The 20,015-nt window shown below is 45.5% G+C and overlaps 1 protein-coding gene across 4 annotated transcripts in view; it reads left to right on the top strand.

Annotated features, from left to right (window-relative positions):
- The window catches only part of LOC118397275 (numb-like protein), a 61,402-nt gene extending 45,496 nt beyond the window's left edge, over positions 1–15,906 (top strand). For all 4 annotated transcript variants that reach the window (XM_035791880.2, XM_035791882.1, XM_035791879.2 and 1 more), the window contains exons 4-9: positions 838–912; positions 7,796–7,936; positions 8,350–8,557; positions 9,764–10,027; positions 11,822–12,001; positions 12,568–15,906. In XM_035791880.2, the coding sequence (XP_035647773.1) occupies positions 838–912; positions 7,796–7,936; positions 8,350–8,557; positions 9,764–10,027; positions 11,822–12,001; positions 12,568–13,475 (1,776 nt within the window). In that variant the 3' untranslated portion in view covers positions 13,476–15,906. The remainder of the gene's footprint in view (positions 1–837; positions 913–7,795; positions 7,937–8,349; positions 8,558–9,763; positions 10,028–11,821; positions 12,002–12,567) is intronic.
- The last annotated feature ends 4,109 nt before the right edge of the window (positions 15,907–20,015 follow it).

Genomic DNA, 20,015 nt, shown 5'->3' with positions numbered 1-20,015 from the left:
TCCAGTTGAGCTTATTTTTAAACCTAAGTAATTGTAGTGTGTGCAGTACTCTGTATTTTCTACCAATTGAAAACTTTTGTCTAATTCTCTGAGATCTGGATCTTCTCTGGAAAATAATGATTTGTGTTTTTTCGGGTTAACTGCCAGGGCCCAGGTTTGGCAGTACTGCTCTAGCAGGTCCAGGCTCTGCTGTAGGTCATGTGCTGTGGGTGACAGCAGCCACAGGTCATCTGCGAATAGCAGGCATTTAGACCAGAGGCTGAGGATTTTTATATAATATTGGCCAATTCTTTGATGTAAATATTGAGGAACGCGGAGATGACATTGCAACCCTATTGAAGGCCTTGTACCTGGTTAAAGAATTGTATTTGTTTCTTGCTCATTTTGATAATACTCGTATAGCCATTGAATTATGTTATATGTTACCCCCTACACCATTTTCATTAACTTTTAGAACAGTCCTGTATGCCAAAATAGAATCAAATGCTTTTCGGAAGTCAATAAAGCAAGCATACATATTTGTCTTATTGTGGTGGACATGTTTATCTATCAGGGGGTGTAGGGTGGAAATATGATCAGCTGTGCGATGTTTTAGTATAAATCCAATTATTGAGGAAGTTTAGAACTCTTACATTTATAATACTGCAGAAAACCCCTCTCTTTTTTCCTCTCTTTTCTCTCTTTTCTCTCTCACTCACTCTCTCTCTCTCTCTCTCTCCCTCCCTATCTTTTTCTTTCCCTCTCTCTCTCACCCCTCCTCTCTCTCCCTATCTCTTTCCCTATCTTTTTCTTTCCCTCTCACTTTCTCTCTCTCTCCCTATCTCGGTCTCTCCACAGAGTGGCAAGAAGACAGTGAAAGCAGTGCTGTGGGTTTCAGCAGACGGTCTCAGAGTGGTGGATGACAAAACCAAGGTAAGAGTGTGCCTGCAGGGCTGTTTGCATAAAAGTGTGTGCTAATCATACATACAAACACACAAAGTCAGCTTCCAGATGTCAACCGTGACTAAACATGAAACAGCAGCCTGGGACCATAGATACACCTGCTGGTGGTCTCTATCTCAGTAAGTCCAGAGTTCATATGACAGAGCAAGTGTACAGATGTAGGATCATAATTTGATCACTCTGATGCAGGATAACTTTCCTGCAATGCTGGACATTTGAAATGTGTAGTGTATTTGAAGTTTTAAAAGGCTTCTGAAGTTTGTAATGTCCACATGGAAATCTTTCAACCCCTACAAACATTTCCATAATAATAATCCACATAATAATTCCCATTTCTGGTTGCTGCAGGATCATTTTTATGCCGTAGCAAACTGCCTCAAATTAAGATCCTACATCTGTAGTAGGTAAAGTGTGTTGGAAAGACAAAGAGAGAAAACTGCTCAGCAGGAGAGAAGCTGGCACTCCCCCTCTACCCTCCCCCTACTCCCCTGTTCGTCTTTTACTCTCCCCCTCTACCCTCCCCCTACTCCCCCGTTCGTCTTTTACTCTCCCCCTTCTACCCTTCGCCTTCACCACCCTTTCGGCTGCTACTCTCCCCCCTCTTGTTACCCACACTGCAGGTCTCTCTCTACCCCAGCACTTTCCCAGGTCACCTGCCATTCTCAGTCTGGGCTGAGATTGATGATGTCACCCTTCACACTCAGAGCACAAGGACCATACCTCGTGCCTGTCCCGATGACTGTGTTTATCCTCGCTGGCCAGATTAGACTTACTTTAGGCCAGATTGCTGAGTTTTCACACTTGACATTTAAAATGTAAATATATTTACAGCATGACTTGAATTTGACATCAAATTCGTACTTTGGCCTCAGACAGAGCCTGACTGTAAATTCCAGTTCTGTTCTTCCTCCTTCTCTCCCTTCTCTCTTGTGCACTCTCCCTCATGGATTTAAAAGGAATGGATTGGGGCAAGGAACTTCCTCCAGCCAAAGTTTTCACCAGTCCGATGCTTTTATATACTTGGATGTCAAAGGGGGCTTTGGGGAGGGAGACAAAGTACACACACACACATAACATTTGATTTGACACACACACAAAGAAACACACATGCACACCTCAGTACAAGACTGTCTGGCCGCCAGGGGCCTCTATTGCGAGTGCAATTACCCACGTTTCTTGTCAGGCCAGAGAAAAGAAAGGGGGGAGACAGTCCCACTAAGCAGTCTTTTTTGTTTCCTGTGTGGCAGTAGACAAATAGACCCCCCATCCCCCCTCAGCATCCCTCTACCTCCCCTCTTTATTGTAACCCCCTACCTCACTGAGTCAGCACAGTCTCCTAAAGACCCTCCCCTCCCTCCCTCTCCCGGTCCACTTAAAGTCAGCGTTAAAGAACACCACCGCCACAGAGAAAAAAAGCCCCCTCTCCCTCCGCCTCTATATCTGACCCATGTGACATGACTCAGCACTGTGTCCCCTTTCAGTTTTTCAGTGACATGCCTATGAGTGATCCCCCACAACCCCACACACACGCCTTGCTATCCCCCTCACCTCCACCCACCCAGATGAAACCCAGTCCAGCTCTCGCACACACACATAACCAGACGTTCACTTCCACCACCAGCCTTTCTTCATCTACTAATTGGCTCTGAATGAATAGACTGTTATTTATTCCTTGCCCGCTTCATTCATCCCTCTCTTCCTATTCCCAGATGAAGAGTGGAAGGAAGTCCCAGATGAGTGTGAGCCCCGTTTCCCTTTCATCTCTTGTTTCCCACTCCTTCCACTCTGACTCAAAGTGTGTCGGGAGCCCAGGGGCCACTAGTGGCGTGGGGGGTTCACCAGCCGAAACTCCTGAATGAGCCTGGTACAGATTCTGGTACAAGAGAAATACAGTGTTTACATCATATTTTACATCATGTCTTACATCATGTTTTACATCATATTGCACATAATATCTTTCATCATATTTTACATCATAATTTACATCATGTCTTACATCATATTTTAGAGCATGTTTTACATCATATTTTACATAATGTCTTACATCATAATTTACGTCATGTCTTACATCATATTTTACATCATGTCTTACATCATGTTTACATAATGTTTTACATCCTGTTTTATATCATGTTTACATAATGTTTTACATAATGTTTTATATCATGTTTACATAATGTTTTACATAATGTTTTATATCATGTTTACATCATGTTTTACATCATATTTTACATAATGTTTTACATCATGTTTTGCATCATGTTTTACCTCATGATTTGTAGAGCTGTGAACAAGATCTAGTGCTTGAGAGTAACAAAGGTTGATTTTTGGTAGATCTTTCCTCACCAAATAATTTTTTATTTATTTATTTTATTTCACCTTTATTTAACCAGGTAGGCTAGTTGAGAACAAGTTCTAATTTGCAACTGCGACCTGACCAAGATAAAGCATAGCAGTATGAACAGACAACACAGAGTTACACATGGAGTAAACAATTAACAAGTCAATAACACAGTAGAAAAAAAGGGGAGTCTATATACAATGTGTGCAAAAGGCATGAGGAGGTAGGCGAATAATTACAATATTGCAGATTAACACTGGAGTGATAAATGATCAGATGATCATGTACAGGTAGAGATATTGGTGCGCAAAAGAGCAGAAAAGTAAATAAATAAAAACTGTGGGGATGAGGTAGGTGAAAATTGGTGGGCTATTTACCAATAGATTATGTACAGCTAGCTGCTGTTAGCTGCTCAGATAGCTGATGTTTGAAGTTGGTGAGGGAGATAAAAGTCTCCAACTTCAGCGATTTTTACAATTCGTTCCAGTCACAGGCAGCAGAGAACTGGAACGAAAGGAGGCCAAATGAGGTGTTAGCTTGAGGGATGATCAGTGAGATACACCTGCTGAAGCGCGTGCTACGGATGGGTGTTGCCATCGTGACCAGTGAACTGAGATAAGGCGGAGCTTTACCTAGCATGGCCTTGTAGATGACCTGGAGCCAGTGGGTCTGGCGACGAATATGTAGCGAGGGCCAGCCTACTAGAGCATACAAGTCGCAGTGGTGGGTAGTATAAGGTGCTTTAGTGACAAAACGGATGGCACTGTGATAAACTGCATCCAGTTTGCTGAGTAGAGTGTTGGAAGCAATTTTGTAGATGACATCGCCGAAGTCGAGTATCGGTAGGATAGTCAGTTTTACTAGGGTAAGCTTGGCAGCGTGAGTGAAGGAGGCTTTGTTGCGGAATAGAAAGCCAACTCTTGATTTGATTTTCGATTGGAGATGTTTGATATGGGCCTGGAAGGAGAGTTTGCAGTCTAGCCAGACACCTAGGTACTTATAGGTGTCCACATATTCAAGGTCGGAACCATCCAGTGTGGTGATGCTAGTCGGGCATGCGGGTGCAGGCAGCGATCGGTTGAAAAGCATGCATTTGGTTTTACTCGCGTTTAAGAGCAGTTGGAGGCCACAGAAGGAGTGTTGTATGGCATTGAAGCTCGTTTGGAGGTTAGATAGCACAGTGTCCAATGACGGGCCGAAAGTATATAGAATGGTGTCGTCTGCGTAGAGGTGGATCAGGGAATCGCCCGCAGCAAGAGCAACATCATTGATATATACAGAGAAAAGAGTCGGCCCGAGAATTGAACCCTGTGGCACCCCCATAGAGACTGCCAGAGGACCGGACAGCATGCCCTCCGATTTGACACACTGAACTCTGTCTGCAAAGTAATTGGTGAACCAGGCAAGGCAGTCATTCGAAAAACCGAGGCTACTGAGTCTGCCGATAAGAATATGGTGATTGACAGAGTCGAAACCCTTGGCAAGGTCGATGAAGACGGCTGCACAGTACTGTCTTTTATCGATGTCGGTTATGATGTCGTTTAGTACCTTGAGTGTGGCTGAGGTGCACCCGTGACCGGCTCGGAAACCAGATTGCATAGCGGAGAAGGTACGGTGGGATTCGAGATGGTCAGTGACCTGTTTGTTGACTTGGCTTTCGAAGACCTTAGATAGGCAGGGCAGAATGGATATAGGTCTGTAACAGTTTGGGTCCAGGGTGTCTCCCCCTTTGAAGAGGGGGATGACTGCGGCAGCTTTCCAATCCTTGGGGATCTCAGACGATATGAAAAAAAAGGCAGAGGTTGAAGGTTGAACAGGCTGGTAATAGGGGTTGCGACAATGGCGGCGGATAGTTTCAGAAATAGAGGGTCCAGATTGTCAAGCCCAGCTGATTTATACGGGTCCAGGTTTTGCAGCTCTTTCAGAACATCTGCTATCTGGATTTGGGTAAAGGAGAACCTGGAGAGGCTTGGGCGAGGAGCTGCGGGGGGGCCGGAGCTGTTGGCCGAGGTTGGAGTAGCCAGGCGGAAGGCATGGCCAGCCGTTGAGAAATGCTTGTTGAAGTTTTCGATAATCATGGATTTGTCGGTGGTGACCATGTTCCCTAGCCTCAGTGCAGTGGGCAGCTGGGAGGAGGTGCTCTTGTTCTCCATGGACTTCACAGTGTCCCAGAACTTTTTGGAGTTGGAGCTACAGGATGCAAACTTCTGCCTGAAGAAGCTGGCCTTAGCTTTCGTGACTGACTACGTGTATTGGTTCCTGACTTCCCTGAACAGTTGCATATCGCGGGGACTGTTCGATGCTATTGCAGTCCGCCACAGGATGTTTTTGTGCTGGTCGAGGGCAGTCAGGTCTGGAGTGAACCAAGGGCTGTATCTGTTCTTAGTTCTGCATTTTTTGAACGGAGCATGCTTATCTAAAATGGTGAGGAAGTTACTCTTAAAGAATGACCAGGCATCCTCAACTGACGGGATGAGGTCAATGTCCTTCCAGGATACCCGGGCCAGGTCGATTAGAAAGGCCTGCTCACAGAAGTGTTTTAGGGAGCGTTTGACAGTGATGAGGGGTGGTCGTTTGACTGCGGCACCGTAGCGGATACAGGCAATGAGGCAGTGGTCGCTGAGATCCTGGTTGAAGACAGCAGAGGTGTATTTGGAGGGCCAGTTGGTCAGGATGACGTCTATGAGGGTGCCCTTGCTTACAGAGTTAGGGTTGTACCTGGTGGGTTCCTTGATGATTTGTGTGAGATTGAGGGCATCTAGCTTATATTGTAGGACTGCCGGGGTGTTAAGCACATCCCAGTTTAAGTCACCTAACAGAACAAACTCTGAAGCTAGATGGGGGGCAATCAATTCACAAATGGTGTCCAGGGCACAGCTGGGAGCTGAGGGGGGTCGGTAGCAGGCGGCAACAGTGAGATACTTATTTCTGGAGAGAGTAATTTTCAGAATTAGTAGTTCGAACTGTTTGGGTATGGACCTGGAAAGTATGACATTACTTTGCAGGCTATCTCTGCAGTAGAATGCAACTCCTCCCCCTTTGGCAGTTCTATCTTGACGGAATATGTTATAGTTGGGTATGGAAATCTCTGAATTTTTGGTGGCCTTCCTGAGCCAGGATTCAGACACGGCAAGGACATCAGGGTTAGCAGAGTGTGCTAAAGCAGTGAGTAAAACAAACTTAGGGAGGAGGCTTCTGATGTTGACATGCATGAAACCAAGGCTTTTTCGATCACAGAAGTCAACAAATGAGGGTGCCTGGGGACATGCAGGGCCTGGGTTTACCTCCACTTCACCCGCGGAACAGAGAAGGAGTAGTATGAGGGTGCGGCTAAAGGCTATCAAAACTGGTCGCCTAGAGCGTTGGGGACAGAGAATAAGAGGAGCAGGTTTCTGGGCATGGTAGAATATATTCAGGGCATAATGCGCAGACAGGGGTATGGTGGGGTGCGGGTATGGCGGAGGTAAGCCCAGGCACTGGGTGATGAGAGAGGTTTTATCTCTGGACATGCTGGTTGTAATGGGTGAGGTCACCGCATATGTGGGAGGTGGGACAAAGGAGGTATCAGGGGTATGAGGATTGGGACTAGGGGCTCCATTGTGAACTAAAACAATGATAACTAACCTGAGCAACAGTATACAAGGCATATTGACATTTGAGAGAGACATACAGTGAGGCATACAGTAATCACAGGTGTTGAATTGGGAAAGCTAGCTAAAAACAGTGGGTGAGACAACAGCTAATCAGCTAGCATAACAACAGCAGATAAAATAGCATTGACTAGGCAACGGGGCCGACAGATAAAACAAACAAGCAGAATGGAGTACCGTGATTAATGGACAGTCCAGCGTGCATCAGCGATGTAGCCAAGTGATCAGAGTCCAGGGGCAGCGGTGGATGGGGCAGGGGGGCTGGACTGGCGAGTGTTATCCAGGTTAAAAAACTAACAATGACTAAATAGCTTGTAGCTAGTTAGCTGGTTAGCTTCTGGAGGTTCTTGAGTGTGTTTTAAAAATAATAGCGATTCCGTATCACGTTGGGTGAGGCAGGTTTCCGGAAGGTATAAACCATTTTTTTTAAATCGGGAAGAGATAGAAAGTACATATGGGCCACTGCGTGTTTGGGACGCGGCGATGCAGACGGTTAGCAGGCCTGTGCTAACAAGCTAACAGATTAGCAGGCCGGGGTAAACAAGGTAGTAGTTAGCGGACCTGGGCTAAACAAGCTAGCAGTTAGCATGCCGAATTAGCAAGCAAGGAGATAGCGAGGGCTCGAGAGTTAGCCTTTGGAGGACGTCGCGATGGGGTGAGTCTGTTTATTCCTCTTCATGCAGTGACATCGATAGACCGGTCGTGGGTCCGGGTATTGTAGCCCAGGAGATTACATTTGATATTTTAGTATGTGTGTTTTAATCATATGCATTCTCTATAGGCTAACATGTTATGTGTGATACGTTTCATTTATGACATGGCAAAATCAGCCTTCTCTACAATGTAATGTCTTTGTCTTTAGGACCTCATCGTAGACCAGACCATTGAGAAGGTGTCCTTCTGTGCGCCCGACCGCAATTATGACAAGGCTTTCTCCTACATCTGCCGTGATGGCACCACACGACGCTGGATCTGCCACTGCTTCATGGCCCTGAAGGACTCGGTGAGGGTGTGTGTGTGTGAGTGGGCCCAGGCCCAGCGACTAGTCCAATCCCCATATCGCTCACCCAGGGATTAAGATTAGGATTAGTCTAGGGTTATCTCCATCTCAATTGCTTCTTTTAGCCCTATCCACTGTGACCTCCTGGCACTCGGAGACATATTTCCTACAGGGTGATAATCACTTTTATAGTGTCAAGTCATTGCTCAAAGACATGGCTTTGGTTTGATAAAGCATTTTCCAGTATGGAAATTGACTGGCTTTAGGCTATATTCAGATTTGTCAATGTGTATGTTTCAGTATTAGTGGCCATTCACACATAATAGAGTTTTACACACATGCAAACATGCATGCGCCCACGTACACACACAAGGGTGTTGAGGAGGGGTGTTGACGGGGTGTGTTGCGGTCACTAGGGCGAGCGTATGAGCCACGCCGTGGGCTGTGCCTTCGCCGCCTGTCTGGAGAGGAAGCAGCGGCGTGAGAAAGAGTGCGGCGTCACAGCCTCGTTCGACGCCAGCCGCACCTCCTTCGTGCGCGAGGGCTCGTTCCGCATGACGTCGTCCAGCCAGCAGGGGGGCGAGCGCGATGACATCACGAAGCAGCTGCAGGACAAGAAGAAAGGTATGACTCATCAGGAGACGGAGAGCAGCACAAACACACAGACAGTCACACCTGTCTCTCACATTCTAATGTATCACTGGAAAGTTACTGGAAAGTCAAATGTGGCCTGTGTTATAGAGCTAACAGGAACAGGAGGGTTCACTCACTGTCGATGGTTGTTGTTCTCCTCAATCACTCTGAAGTGTAACAACACATCTACTGTATGTTGGCCAGTAGTAACCCTTATCAGTGTTATTGGCTGTAGTGGTTACTGGTTGTAGTCCAACATTTACCCTGGTCATTGTAGTCCAACATTAACCCGGGTCATTATAGTCCAACATTAACCCTGGTCATTGTAGTCCAACATTTACCCTGGTCATTGTAGTCCAACATTAACCCTGGTCATTATAGTCCAACATTAACCCTGGTCATTGTAGTCCAACATTAACCCTGGTCATTGTAGTCCAACATTAACCCTGGTCATTATAGTCCAACATTAACCCTGGTCATTGTAGTCCAACATTAACCCTGGTCATTGTAGTCCAACATTAACCCTGGTCATTGTAGTCCAACATTAACCCTGGTCATTGTAGTCCAACATTTACCCTGGTCATTGTAGTCCAACATTAACCCGGGTCATTATAGTCCAACATTAACCCTGGTCATTGTAGTCCAACATTAACCCTGGTCATTGTAGTCCAACATTTACCCTGGTCATTGTAGTCCAAGATTAACCCGGGTCATTATAGTCCAACATTAACCCTGGTCATTGTAGTCCAACATTAACCCTGGTCATTGTAGTCCAACATTTACCCTGGTCATTGTAGTCCAAGATTAACCCGGGTCATTATAGTCCAACATTAACCCTGGTCATTATAGTCCAACATTTACCCCGGTCATTGTAGTCCAAGATTAACCCTGGTCATTATATAACAACATTTACCCTGGTCATTGTAGTCCAAACCTTAACCCTGGTCATTATAGTCCAACATTTACCCCGGTCATTGTAGTCCAACATTAACCCTGGTCATTGTTGTCCAACATTAACCCTGGTCATTGTAGTCCAACATTAACCCTGGTCATTGTAGTCCAACATTAACCCTGGTCATTATTGTCCAACATTTACCCTGGTCATTATATACCAACATTAACCCTGGTCATTATAGTCCAACATTTACCCTGGTAATTGTAGTCCAACATTAACCATTGTACTCTGTCTGTCTCCAGAGCCCCCGTGTACCATCCCAGCCATCCCCCCTGGCACCTCCTCACCCCCTGAGGGCTCGGCCTCGCCTGTGGGGCAGGGGGTGGAGCATGCCATCCCGCGGCGCCACGCGCCCATTGAGCAACTGGTGCGTCAGGGCTCCTTCCGGGGCTTCCCGGCCCTCAGCGGGAAGAACTCGCCATTCAAGAGGCAGCTCTCGCTGCGCCTCAACGACCTGCCTTCCAACCTGCAGCGCAAGACCGCCGACTTCCAGAGCAAGAACCCAGGTTAGCCTCACCTGTTTATGTTAGCTTAGCTAAGTCTCTGCATTCTATGACCAAGAACAAAGAGTGGTTAGCCTCACCAGTATAGGACAACATAGTCCTGCAATGCCATCCTTCCATGTTGTGTTCATCACTCGGAGGAAGCCTGGAAATCAAGGCTAATGTCAGCCAGAGCCTGGAGTTTTCCTGCCTTCATGACATGACCAAGGCAAACTCAGGGCTTTTTCCTGGTCAGATCATGGGTCAGAAAAAACTCTGGACCCTTATGACAACGTATGGTGGTGTTTATAATTACACCAAAGTAGTATTTGACCAGGAACAAGTGAAGCCAGAGATTGATTGGGGTCATAATAGCAGTGGAGTTGATCATTAGTGTGTTATTAAGGATGTTGTTAATTGCTGTGGCTGATTGCTGAGTCCATGTAATGGTTATAAGTATGATGATTAGGATTCCCAGCACGGCTTTGTTCCTGCTGTAGTAAGGTAGATTAAACCTCTCAGTTATGTTGATTATAGTTATTATGAAGCTGATGGTGGCAGGCCGTGGCTTTTAATAATTAATAAGCACACATTTCTGAAGGTTGCAGCACAATTGTGCCTGACATCTATTTACATTCATGTATGCAGCAGTAGCAGTAGTAGCATAGTGTACAGAGACTCTCTCTTTCGTATAGGATCTGTACCTATTTGAATCCCACGCATGCATAGAAGACACCCACACACGCACTTAGCTAGCAATAGAAGCCACATGAGCATGAACACACGCAAGCACAGGACACATGTACACACACCCACACACACACACACAGTAGCAGCTAATTTCACAGCTCTCTCAGTGAACAATGTGTCTATGAGCAGTCTCCACTAGACCAGTCCCTCCACATCCCCTTAAAGCTGTCATGTCCACAGAGACAGCCCCCAGCCAGCCCCTCTCACAGCCATAGACCCAGAGATTGTAGTACACATACACACACACGGATGCACACATGCATGCACACTAACACTACACTACTACACAGAGAAACCCCACAGCTGCTCCTGTCCTCTCTGAACCCTATGGGCAAATGAAATGTTCAGAAAGAGAGACATTACAAGGCAGTCAAGAACAAAGCAGCAGGGCTCTCCAGACAGAAAGACACTCTACATCTGCACCGGGAGTAGTTCTTCTAAGCAAGGTCATATTCATTAGGCACCAAACAGAAGAAAACAGACTGAAACAGGGTGTGACTTGTCCAATAAGAAATGCCCATTTTCGTTTTCGTTGCAAAAGGTTTTGCTATGGTGTGCCCTCATTAATAGGATCCAACAGAGAGACGATGCAGCAGCAGCTCCATAGGGATTACATCCACCACTGACCCCTCTGGTTCTGATTGGCCCCACAGCTCTCTCTGCTCTCCACAGGCTTTGCTCTCTCTCTCTGTCAGGGACAGGTCACTGATAGGGGAATTACACAAATTGTGAGCTATTTTTGTCTACTGGCTATAGGTTGAGAGGTTTTCTCTGTTTTCTACACTAAGGATTTAGGCCATAGAAAATCTCATGCATGAATAACAGACTGGTCGGGTGTGTTACAGAGGAACTTTTATTTTCTTACTTTGAAGTACAAACGATTATGTAGACCTCATAGGACCATGGGAACAGATTACTTTTCAATAAAAGGCTTAGAAATGTTAACATCCGGTGTCATGTACTTTAATCTTATATCATTATATAAGTGTATGTTTGGCCCAAGACTTTAATCTTGCCATCAAATCATCCAAAGGAAAGCCAATCCTCAACCCTTCTCCCCCTCTGTAGTCCCAGAGATGGATCTGTCCGTGTGTGGCGAGGCAGACAGCAGCATCAACGCTCTGTGCAGCCAGATCAACCATTCTTTCACCAGGCCCTCTGAGGAACTCTTCTCCAACCCCACCCCCAACGGCCTGCCAGCCTGCACTGTGCCCCCAGCCATCCCCCCTCCCCCTGCCCCCCTGCAAGGTAACTCATTGACTACCTTATCATTCTCTCTATGAGCTCTAGTCTGGCTTAACATGTAGTGTACAGCTCAACTCCAACTTTGTATTGTGTTTATAATGTATTTGTATTGTGTTTGTAATGTGTTTGTATTGTGTTTGTAATGCATTTGTAATGCATTTGTATTGTGTTTGTATTGTGTTTGAATTTGTAATGTTTCCAATGCTCTATTGTTTCTAATGCTTGTAAGGCTGAATTGCCTGCGAAGTGTCAGTTATCTCTAGTCCGGGATTCAGTCTGTGATGTGCTACAGTGCAGGTCACTATACAGCCGTCAATGGAGCTTTTTAAAGGCCTTTTACCCGATGTTTGTGGAAGTCACATTCATTGTAAATGTTGTGCATGTCGGCTCAACCCTTAAAAGGTTTGTTGTATATATGGCACGCCTTGAATCCCGGCCCTAATCAGAAAAGGCTGCCGAATAGGGAGTGTGTGTGTCCTCTGCTTGTCATGGTAAAGCGGTAGAGAGATCCAGCAGCAGGGTTGATGTAGCATGTGATTGACATGTGGTGCTCTGCTTCTCTTTCACAGCCACGTCCTCCTGGGTGCAGGCGGAGCCCCCGGTCCAGTCCCCTCCACCGGTGGTCCACAGTGGGCACAGGAGGACGCCCTCCGAGGCTGAGCGCTGGCTGCAGGAGGTGGCCCAGGCCGTCAAAGCCCAGCAACAGACCCCCAACCTGCCCCCGCCACCCATCCAGCCCACCCCTGCCATTCCAGGGCCACCCATGTCAAGCACACCTATGTCATGTGTGCCCCTAATGGGGGCATCCATGCCAGGGGCAACCATGCCAGCGGTACCTGGTTCCCTGCCCACTTCCATGCAGCCCTTTCCCTTGTCATTTGATGCCACTCCCGCGCCCGTGGGCATGTATACCCAGCCACCCATGCAGCCAGCGTTTGTACCCATGCAGGCCTACATGCCCGCCCTGGCCAACAGCATGGCGTACTCCAACGCCAGTGTGCCTGTGGTGGGCATCACGCCTTCCCAGATGGTGGCTAATGTTTTCTGCACGGCAGGCGGCTCTACCGGCGGGCCTTCCATGGGCATGGGCTCAGGGCCTAAAATGGGCACGCTCAGTGGTGGGCATCGCCACTCTTTCTCCGGCCAACCGGGCGGGTTCCCTATGCCACCCTTTGGAACTCATCCCACCGTCAACGGCCTCCCCCACAACATTCCCACCTCCTCCCTCGCCACCATTACGCAGAACGGCACTAGCAGCAACGGTGGCAGTAGCAGCAGCTGGCCACCGGAGAGCGCGCAGCTGGCCAACCCGCCACCAGCCGATGCCCAGGAGGTTGATCGCTTCGAGGCAAAGTGGGCTGCGCTGGAGACCAAATCGCAACCCAAGGCGGCGCCCAACCCTTTCTCCAATGACTTGCAAAAGACCTTTGAGATCGAGCTTAAACTCGGTATTAACCCAGGTCAGGCCACTGCATAAACTATGATGATGCAGACCCCCAACCAGACTGAACCACTCCACTCAGCCCCCAGCCCCATGCCCTAAATGCTTTCGCTACCCCCCTCTTAATTTTCTCCTCCTCTGTTGAGACCCCAGGATGTAATTTTAGGTCTGAATGCAGGGGGGACATGATGACTGTGTATGGGGCTCCTCGCGATACATTCCATGGGATTTCTAGCAATCATGTTCTGCGTGGGGATCTATGGAGGAGCCAGAGAATTATGGACACATCACAGGACACAGATGAGACACAGAGAAATTATTCTGATGTTACCCAAGCACAGCAAAGACCCTGGTTGACTAGCCAATGACACGACTCGACGGTAGAGACCCCAAAGGAGGCGTCGACCAATAAGAGTGACAGTTTGACGGCCAAAATTGTTTTATTTATTATTTTTACTTAGATTTGAACCGTTTTAGTTTTACATCATTTTCCTTTTCTTCATCAGTGTTCAAAGGTTGTTTCTCCCTGTATTTATTTTGTGTGGAACTGGAAAGAGGAGGGAAATAACTAGCAACTGTAACTGGCAGCGGAGGGAGCAAAGAGAGGGAGTGAGTCATGAAACCAGAGGCTGGAAACGAGTGTAAATAGCATGCTTTTTTCACCCTCTATTTCTTACCAATCCACGTATAACCGCCAATTTGCTATTCAACCCAAATGAGTCACTGTTAGCTAAATCACCATGGTGACCTAACACACCTCTGTCCCAGTGCCACTCCACCTGCACGACAGACACACTAGAACCCTAGAACATTCTGGAAAGGGTTCAAATGGTCCAGATAGTACGGCACATTCCAACGTGGTTGGTTGACTCTCGTTATATTCTGAAACAGAGTAGTAGTCACCCCCAGTACGAGTTTAGTCAGTCAACACTACGAGGGTCTATTTGGGAATGTTGAGCCTGATGTTCAAGAGAGGCGAGAGGGAAGAGCTTGAGCACTTCGTAAGATAAAGATGGCGAGGTCGGGATAGCTTTATTTGAGAGGAAGTTATGATGTTGTTTTGTCGCTGGGACTGGGATTGAAATAGCACCCTATTCCTACATAGGGCCTTGGTCAAAAGTAGTGCCTCCCACTGGGCACAGCCGTCAATTCAACGATGGTTCAACTTCATTTAATTGAAATGACGTGGATACAACGTTGATTCAACCAGTGTGTGCCCAGTGGACTGGGTCAAGCTGCACTTCTGACATAGTGGGACTACAGTCAGTTTGTAGAGGCTTCTGGATCCAGGCTCTTGTCCTGAGGCCATTGTGACAGGAAGACGTTATGGCACCTGCTGTGTGCTCTACCAGGCTGAGTAAAGATGCCTAGAGGAAGTGATGAGTCATTTACCACTTTAAACAGATCGAGGAAGGCATCCATCTTTGTAGAGGGAAAACAAAGACATGAAAGTGATACGGATAGTCGGGGAAGAGGGATAGAAAACGGGAAGGTGAAAGGTAGACGGAGAGATCGAGGGCATACTTACGAGAATGAGATGAGGAAGTGGACTATTGAAGGGCTGTGATGAACTGAGAAAAGACGAAAGAAGAAAAATGTTACGTTAAACAGACTGGTTGTTTCATTCCTTTAATCTCCTTTCACTACTCCCAAACAAAGGTACTTCTGTTAGAATGATACTCACCATGCATTTAGAACTCCATAGAAACAAGACTTTACTGTTTGATCATATTCTCAAAAGAGGCAAGCATTCCCTCCGTGACTTTAGTTTAAACACACAAAGACAGTAAATGTGCAGTATATTTTAGCCCATTTGGCAGGACTTCCAATGGCAAGTCAAGACGGGGCAAACGCATGTGCTTCGATGGGATGCTTTGTGCTATTTGCCATTATAATGCTTTATGTACGATCCTGCCCCAAACAACAGGAGTGTATGGGGAGTGAGACGGAGTGGAACCCAGGGGACCAGTGTTATTGAATGGACATCACAACTAGACAAACAGGCTCCATCCATCCCGCTCTCCTGGTCATTAATAACTCCTTAGGACTCAGCCAATCAGGCTTTGCCATTTTCACGTGGCACAATACTGACTGACATCCATTTGCTTTCCCAAAGATATAAAGCAGTAGTGAGGAGCCATGCTTTTGCTCGTTTAGACAAATAGATTTTCTAAATTAATTCTCTCCCTGTCTTTTAAGAGAAAAGACATAGTCATTCATGAAATTGCTGTTTTTATTTAGTTAAATTACCCTTGTTTGCACGCCCTTTAAATTAAACTGTAGGTTAATTATGTTCAAAATAAGAACTAAATTACCTCTTAAACTCGATTGTAAACCACAGTGTAGTGATAACAAACTAGTGGAGTTTATTTTTATTCTTTATTTACAGAATTTTGTATTTAAACCTACATATTTGTATTGTAATTACATTGTACAAAGATAAATAAATAATATAATATTAAACTCGTGTTGGTGTTTGCATTCTGTATCATTCTCGCCCTCCCTTTCTCCCAATGCTGGTCATGTACCTGTCTTACCCTTATCTTCACCAGTACTAGTAGATCAAATGTATCTGCACCCTGTGTCAACGGGGATGCGTGTACCATTGCCATAAAAAGCCTCATGTATATAGTCTACTTTTAAAGATGGTCAATAGTTGAACAGCACCAGTCATTCAATTGAGTGAATTCTCTCCATAGCTGTATTTTATATCTCAAACCTACTGTATGCCCTGAAAATCATGGAGTGAAGCGTTGAAGAATTCTCTCTCATTGAAGGCATTGACTACGCTTGCCAACTCTACCGCTGTTCACAGTACTTTCTCTGGAGTCTTGACAAAAGCTCAGGCCTCTAATGCGACCAGACAAGGCCCCTTTTCTTCCCCAAGGGCCATGAAAAAGAGGACAGCCACAGAACACTTGAGTCATTTTAGTAGTAACTCTCTCGTCATTGTCTTTCCGCTACTGCTTACTGCAGCGCTGAGGAAGAATCGGGACAACAGGAAACACAACAAAGACAGAGTTAGAATGAGGACAGGCCCCACTACTACAGAACAGTGCAAGGGAAATGGGTTGCCATGGACACAGCAGTGAAAGGGTAATTTATAAACATCCCAACACTGCCAGAGTAGGCAGAAAAAGCTCAGTACATATATAAATTAAACTGCCATAGAGAAAGAATGTTGTTGGAAATAAAAAAAAGCAGACTAATGTGCTCACGTAGGCCAAATCCTAGTGGTGTCTGTCTGGCCTGAGGAGAAGCTGTCATCTAAGACTTCTCACTGTTTCTATTATGGACATGCTGAACTGCAGGGCCCATATTCATGAAGCATATCAGAGTAGCATTTCATTGTGTATTACTGCTGCTACTTTACCCCAATTCAATTTATGATCTGGGTGCAGAATCCCCTAAAGTCATTCTTTATATCAACTCCACAAAAAACAACACACATTTTTATCTGCTTTCAATCTGGTGCATCACACAGTGCTGGTAAGTGTATGACGGCAGCATGTGATATCAGAATGGGAATCAGTAACTGTGTTTGTGTAATAGCGCTAACCCAGATATTGGAATGGGCAGATAATACATTCACTGCTATTTGTTTCTAGTGTTTTAAGATTGGTGTATGGATACTGTGGCACATCTGTTTCCAGTTCTGTTAAATGTTGCTTTGCCACCGTTAGAATAATGTTGGGAATTGCTATGGATGTGAAATGTAAGCGCTCACACGTGACCTTTAAAGTCCTTGAGGTGAGGGAGGTGATTAAGTCGATTGATTTCATACGTTTAGACATTGATCAGTTCAGAGTCCATTGTTCTCGTCCCTGTCGCAGGCTGCTGATCACACATACAGTCACTCAACGAGGTCATTTGAACAGACGAAAGTTGTATTTTAATATTTATTATGTTTCTTAAAGAATATTTTATCTTCAGTATAAAAATTGTGGTTTGAAGCCTCTTTGGCTCCAAGCAACCTCAAAATGTCAAAACACACAGACACACACACACATACACACACTCGGAAGGTATTCAGACCATTTGACTTTTTCCACATTTTGTTACGTTACAGCCTTATTCTAAAATGTATTAAATAGTTTTTGCAAATATACACATACTACCGTTCAAAAGTTTGGGGTTACATAGAAATGTCCTTGTTTTTGAAAGAAAAGCACATTTTTTGTCCTTTAAAATAACATCAAATATATCAGAAATACAGTGTAGACATTGTTAATGTTGTAAATGACTATTGTAGCTGGAAACGGCAGATTCTTAATGGAATATCTACATAGGCGTACAGGGGCCATTTATCAGCAACCATCACTCCTGTGTTCCAGTGGCATGTTGTAGCTACAGCATTTGTGGGTTCGATTACAGGCTCAAAATGGTCAGAAGCAAAGAACTTTCTTCTGAAACTTGTCAGCCTATTCTTGTTCTGAGAAATGAAGGCTACTCCATGTGAGAAATTGCCAAGAAACTGAAGATCTTGTACAACGCTGTGTACTACTTTCCTTTCACAGAACAGTGCAAACTGGCTCTAACCAGAATAGAAAGAGGAGTGGGAGGACCCAGTGCACAACTGAGCAAGAGGACAAGTACATTAGTGTCTAGTTTGAGGAACAGACGCCTTACAAGTCCTCAACCGGCAGTTTCATTAAATAGTACCTGCAAAACGCCAGTCTCAACGTCAAAAGTGAAGAGGCGACTCTGGGATGCAGGCCTTCTAGGCAGAGCTCCTCTGTCCAGTGTCTATTCTTTTGCCCATCTTAATCTTCTCTTTTTTTATTGGCCAGTCTGAAATATGGCTTTTTCTTTGAAACTCTGCCTAGAAGGCCAGCATCCCAGAGTTGCCTCTTCACTGTTGACGTTGAGACTGCCGTTTTGCGGGTACTATTTAATCAAGCTGCCAGTTGTACTTGTGAGGCGTCTGTTTCTCAAACTAGACACTCCTCTTTCTAATCTAGTTTCTTGGCAATTTCTCGTATGGAATAGCCTTCATTTCTCAGAACAAGAATAGACTGATGAGTTTCAGAAGAAAATTATTTGATTCTGGCCATTTTAAGCCTGTAATCGAACCCACACATGCTGATGCTCCAGATACTCAACTAGTCTAAAGAAGGACAGTTTTATTGCTTCTTTAATCAGAACAACAGTTTTCAGCTGTGCTAACATAATTGCAAAGGGGTTTTCTAATGATCAATTAGCCTTTTAAAATGATAAGCTTGGATTAGCTAACACAACGCTCCATTGGAACAAAGGAGTGATGGTTGCTGATAATGTAGATATTCCATAAAAAATCTGCCATTTTCTGCTACAATAGTCATTTACAACATTAACAATGTCTACATGGTATTTCTGATCAATATGATGTTATTTTAATGGACAAAAAAATGTGTTTTTCTTTCAAAAACAAGGAAATTTCAAAGTGACCCCAAACTTTTGAACGGTGTATGAAAATTAAAAAAAATCTGAAATATCACATTTACATAAGTATTCAGACCCTTTACTCCACATATGTCAGAGTCAAGGCCCGCGGGCCACATCCGGCCCGCGAGAAGGTTTTTACGGCCCCTGGGATGATCTTGATTTATTATTAGAACCGGCCCGCAGACCGCAGCAAGCCGGCAGCCCGCAGATCTTTTACACGCACCAATACTACATTTCCCACAATGCAACGGTGACGCACCGAGCAGTAGGCTGCTTCATTTCAATATTTATTGGCACAGCAGTTGTCAGCATCACAGTAAAATTAACTTTCAGATACCCATCAAAAATGGCAAAACGGAAGGTGGACACTGAGAACCGGGGTTTCAAACAAGGTGGGAGTCGGAGTATTTGTTCACGGAGGTAGCTGGAAAACCTGTGTGTCTTCTGTGTGGAGAAAGTGTGGCGGTACTGAAAGAGTATAATCTGAGACGACATTATGAAACGAAACACGCGGACAAAAACAAGAATATGGACATGGAACAAAGGCTACAAAAGGCAGAGGAATTAAAACGAGGCCTCAAATCTCGACAGGCTCTGTTCAAAAAAGCCAAATCACAAGGCCAGGCTGCTGTCAAGGCCAGTTTTATTTTGGCAGAAGAGATCGCTAAATCAGCCCGGCCATTTACGGAGGGGGATTTCATCAAAAACTGCATGATTAAAGTTTGTGACGAAGTTTGCCCAGAAAAAAGGCAACTCTTTTAAATGTGAGTCTGAGCAGAAACACCATTGCCGAGAGAGTAGACCAGTTGTCCATCAATCTAAAAGAGCAGCTTGTGAAAAAGGGAAAAGATTTCATTGCATATTCCTTGGCTGTGGATGAGAGCACCGACATTTCTGACATTGCCCAGTTGTCAATTTTCATCCGCGGAGTGGACTCCAGCCTAAGCGTGACAGAGGAGTTTTTGGCTTTACGTCCTATGCATGGCACAACTACGGGGCATGATTTGTATGAAGAGGTGTCAAGATGTGTAAATGAGATGGAACTGCCTTGGGAAAAACTCGTGGGTTTGACAACCGACGGAGCACCTGCGATGTGTGGACACAGGAGCGGACTGGTGGCGAAGATACGGGAAAAGATGCAAGAGGAAAACG

Source organism: Oncorhynchus keta, chromosome 18 (genome assembly GCF_023373465.1).
Source record: "Oncorhynchus keta strain PuntledgeMale-10-30-2019 chromosome 18, Oket_V2, whole genome shotgun sequence".
Taxonomy (NCBI): Eukaryota; Metazoa; Chordata; class Actinopteri; order Salmoniformes; family Salmonidae; genus Oncorhynchus; species Oncorhynchus keta.
This window is presented reverse-complemented; position numbering and strand designations above follow the sequence as displayed.